Here is a 3,392-nt window from a genome sequence, read left to right on the forward strand (position 1 = left end):
AAGCATGCCAGCATGCCTCTTGATTTCTCCATTCTCCATCTCTATCCACACACACACACACACACACACACACACACACACACACACACACACACACACACACACAGCAGATGCAGCCTTAAGAAATTCATCAGGTTGTAGAGGCATGAATGACAGGCATGAATAACAAAGAGGTGACATTTGTATGATGAAAGAAATGACACAGCATCTGATATGGACTTTTTCAAAAAGCTTTATCAGACATCTCAGTGAACTGAATATTAAATAGCATTTTCTAATGGCCGACGGGAGGCACCCTCTCCACGGGGTAATAAGATTTGAAATATACAGCACCAGCATGTACACTTAACGAGCACACGTACTTCAGTATTCTTAAAAAATACTAACAAACTCAGATTAGTGTTGCAAACACTAAATGAGTGATACATCAACAAATGTGAAACTTTGAAGACCTGTTTATGTACGTGTTGTTCTACTATAGTAACATCTTATCTTCATGCTTTGGTTTCTATGGTTTATGTAGTTTGCTGCAGAACTCCAAGATAATATCGTTTAAATGTGTCACGTCAGACATCAGCGTTTAATATGTGAGAAAACTAACTATCAACTCTGTATCATCTGCTGGATATAAGTAAAAAATAAGATCTGCCAAAAGTAGAATGGTTGGGGATTCCTCAGCAGATAAATATAATACTTGTGAAAAATACATCAAATGACTGCAGGTTGCTATCAGCAAAAAGGATAAATAATTTGTAAAATAATGTGAAAGGCTTTTGTGAAGATTTTTATTTCTGTGTGCAAAGCAGTGTGTTGCTGACTGATGATGCACTGTACTTATGATAAGCAAGACCATGCAAAGATAACACAAGTTTCAAATAGGCAAAAATACACGTAGCAAAGGAAGTGGTCAAAAGGCAAAAAATGACAGATGATAATCATACTTGCCAAAAGGAAGCTGCTCTATAAAAGGCTGAACCTGAGACTCCTACAGTACAAACAAAGGCTAACCATTTTGCCTGCATCATGTTCGGTCTGCAGAAAGTTCTCCTCCTCCTTGTTCTGACCTGCTTTGGACAACTCGGTAAGAATCACAAGTCCTTGTTGTTATTCTTCAACCATTTAATGAGGCATCCATTTAATTTTCCTTTTTTTCTTTTACTTTATTCAGTGCATGGGGGTGGCATCATACATGGAGGAAAAGTACCGGAGAGTTCAATGCGATATATGGTCTCTGTGCAAAACAACGACGGTCATGTGTGTGGAGGGTTTCTCATCACTAATAACTTTGTGGTCACTGCCGCACACTGTTTTCACGAGTGAGTAATCAAACATCTTCTGCTTAAGTCTCTTTCCTACAGATAATTCTTTGCCTTTATTGGATAGTGGAGCAGTGAAGATTAGACAGGAACATGAGTAGAGAGCAGGGAAAGATGCGCAGCAAAGCTCTGCTCAATTTCAGTCATGTGGCACATGGTTCACTGCCAAACCAGTGAGCTAAACGGACGACCTCCTGCTTCAATCTCTGATTCATGTCATTAAAACAGATTTAGAAAATGAATTGAAAACCTCTTAATGATTATTCCTTCAGCTTCCCCACGCATGTTGTTCTTGGCAACCACAATCTCAAGAATGGCCAAATAGTAGAGATTAAAAAAAAATTCGTCTATACCAGTTACAACACACCCGAGAAGGGTGATGACATCATGCTCCTACAAGTAAGTACATCTTTATACTGACAACAGTTTCACATGAAATATATTTGTGGTCTTATTTATATTTTTACTTTTTATTGTGTGTGTCCAGTTGGCAACCACAAACGATCTACACTATGCAATTCAACTTCCGCATGCTGAAATAGATTTAACAGAAAATGAAGTGTGCCAGGTGGCTGGATGGGGAAAAACTATGAGTGATGGTAAAACTGTTGGTGAGCTGAGGGTGGTGGACGTGTCTGTCATTAACCCACAAGTCTGTAAGAATCAATGGCCTCAACTTCCTGCCAATGTTACCTGTGCAGGTGGATATGGCACAAACAAAGGATTCTGTCAGGTATGTATTCTGTCCAATGTCAGCAGGTTTCTTTTTGATAAATGTACTGTATTAAACACTTAATATAAACTGACCAATTAAAATGCTTCCTCCTCACAGGGTGATTCTGGTGGTCCTCTGGTGTGCAAAGGGTTTGCTGTTGGTATCGTTTCTTTCAACCACAACAGCAATTGTAACTACCCAGATAAACCCAACGTCTACACGGACATCACAAAATACCGCCAATGGATCGACACGATTCTACAAAACCACAAAACATTTTGAGTAAAATCCCTGAAGTTTTGCTGTTTCGCATTATTGAAATGTCAGCATTTCTGATTGCTCCGTCAATGTAGCCGAGACAGAAATTAAAAATATTCCCCGCATGAAACTGTGGTTTTTCTTCTGTAACAGTGATCATTTTAGCATTTAGCTCAGTTTCCACAAACTGAAATAGAATATTTAGATTTGTAGTGTGAGGTCATTGTGACATCTACACTTTTCCTTGATTCAAATCAGTGAACCTGTATGAGAAAGAATCACTGTGACAAATTAAAAATTATTAAGAGTCAATATTGATGAGGAACTACTGTGATAATCATTTATGAACAAATACAAATGTGTTTAAAAGTTCTGGGGCATAAAACGAACAAACATTTAAATGTTGTTTTAATAAAGTGTCCTGTGCTCCTACTACATGTGGATTATTACCTGTGTGTATTTTGCAGTATAAAAAAATCCAAGCGACACACTGAGTCATTTTGCTGAATTTTTCAAATCCCAGGTCTTAATCACCCATAACTTTCCCACTATACAAACATCAAGTGGTGGTTTCTGTGGAGTTGAGACAGCCAAGTATTCCATAATTTTGTGTTTATTCTTAAAGGTAGCAGATGAGAGAACAAGAAGAAAATGATTTTCCATTAAAAACAAGATGAGTTAGTCTATTAAAATGGTATTTTCTAAAGGTTGATCAGTAAAGTCCTGACAAAAAACTCACTCTTGAGCATCAGAGCTCAAATTTTAATCTGGGAAATGTGGTTTCTGTGATTCATCTTGTTTGCTGCAGGTAGTGTCATTCCAACACATTCTCATCCCAAAGCGTAACATTTTACGCTAGGTTTCAGACTGCATCAAGTGTTTCCACAGTGAGGAAGGTAGTGCCTTTCCATACTTGTCAGATACAGTACTGTATCTCAAACAAAATATAAACAGGAGTCAGAGAAGTAAGAACACAGCCAGGCCAATGATTGCCAGCTTTGAAGGGTTACATGGATGATTTAATAACTCTTCTTCAAACATCATTTGGCTCCTGGAAAGGTTTGAAGAACTTCATGCGCGGACCAGGATTAATGTTAAATCGT

At 38.0% G+C, this 3,392-nt stretch overlaps 1 protein-coding gene across 1 annotated transcript; it reads left to right on the plus strand.

Moving 5' to 3' along the window:
- Nucleotides 1-949: 949 nt before the first annotated feature.
- On the plus strand, nucleotides 950-2,414 carry LOC102293200 (duodenase-1). The gene is made up of 5 exons (XM_005932397.3): nucleotides 950-1,081; nucleotides 1,169-1,316; nucleotides 1,589-1,715; nucleotides 1,804-2,049; nucleotides 2,149-2,414. Exons 1-5 carry the CDS (start codon nucleotides 1,024-1,026, stop codon nucleotides 2,311-2,313), a joined length of 744 nt encoding a protein of 247 aa, XP_005932459.1. The 5' UTR covers nucleotides 950-1,023; the 3' UTR covers nucleotides 2,314-2,414.
- The last annotated feature ends 978 nt before the right edge of the window (nucleotides 2,415-3,392 follow it).

Source organism: Haplochromis burtoni, unplaced genomic scaffold, assembly GCF_018398535.1.
Source record: "Haplochromis burtoni strain Fernald_Lab_line unplaced genomic scaffold, NCSU_Asbu1 Contig_13, whole genome shotgun sequence".
In the NCBI taxonomy this organism is placed as follows: Eukaryota; Metazoa; Chordata; class Actinopteri; order Cichliformes; family Cichlidae; genus Haplochromis; species Haplochromis burtoni.

What these genes read in the sequence shown, in the direction of transcription:
- LOC102293200 (XM_005932397.3), top strand. Translation starts at nt 1,024, where the DNA reads ATGTTCGGTCTGCAGAAAGTTCTCCTCCTCCTTGTTCTGACCTGCTTT. An exon ending in GCCGCACACTGTTTTCACGA is followed by an intron (nt 1,317 to 1,588) that starts GTGAGTAATCAA and finishes TTATTCCTTCAG; the next exon opens with CTTCCCCACGCATGTTGTTC. An exon ending in ATGACATCATGCTCCTACAA is followed by an intron (nt 1,716 to 1,803) that starts GTAAGTACATCT and finishes GTGTGTGTCCAG; the next exon opens with TTGGCAACCACAAACGATCT.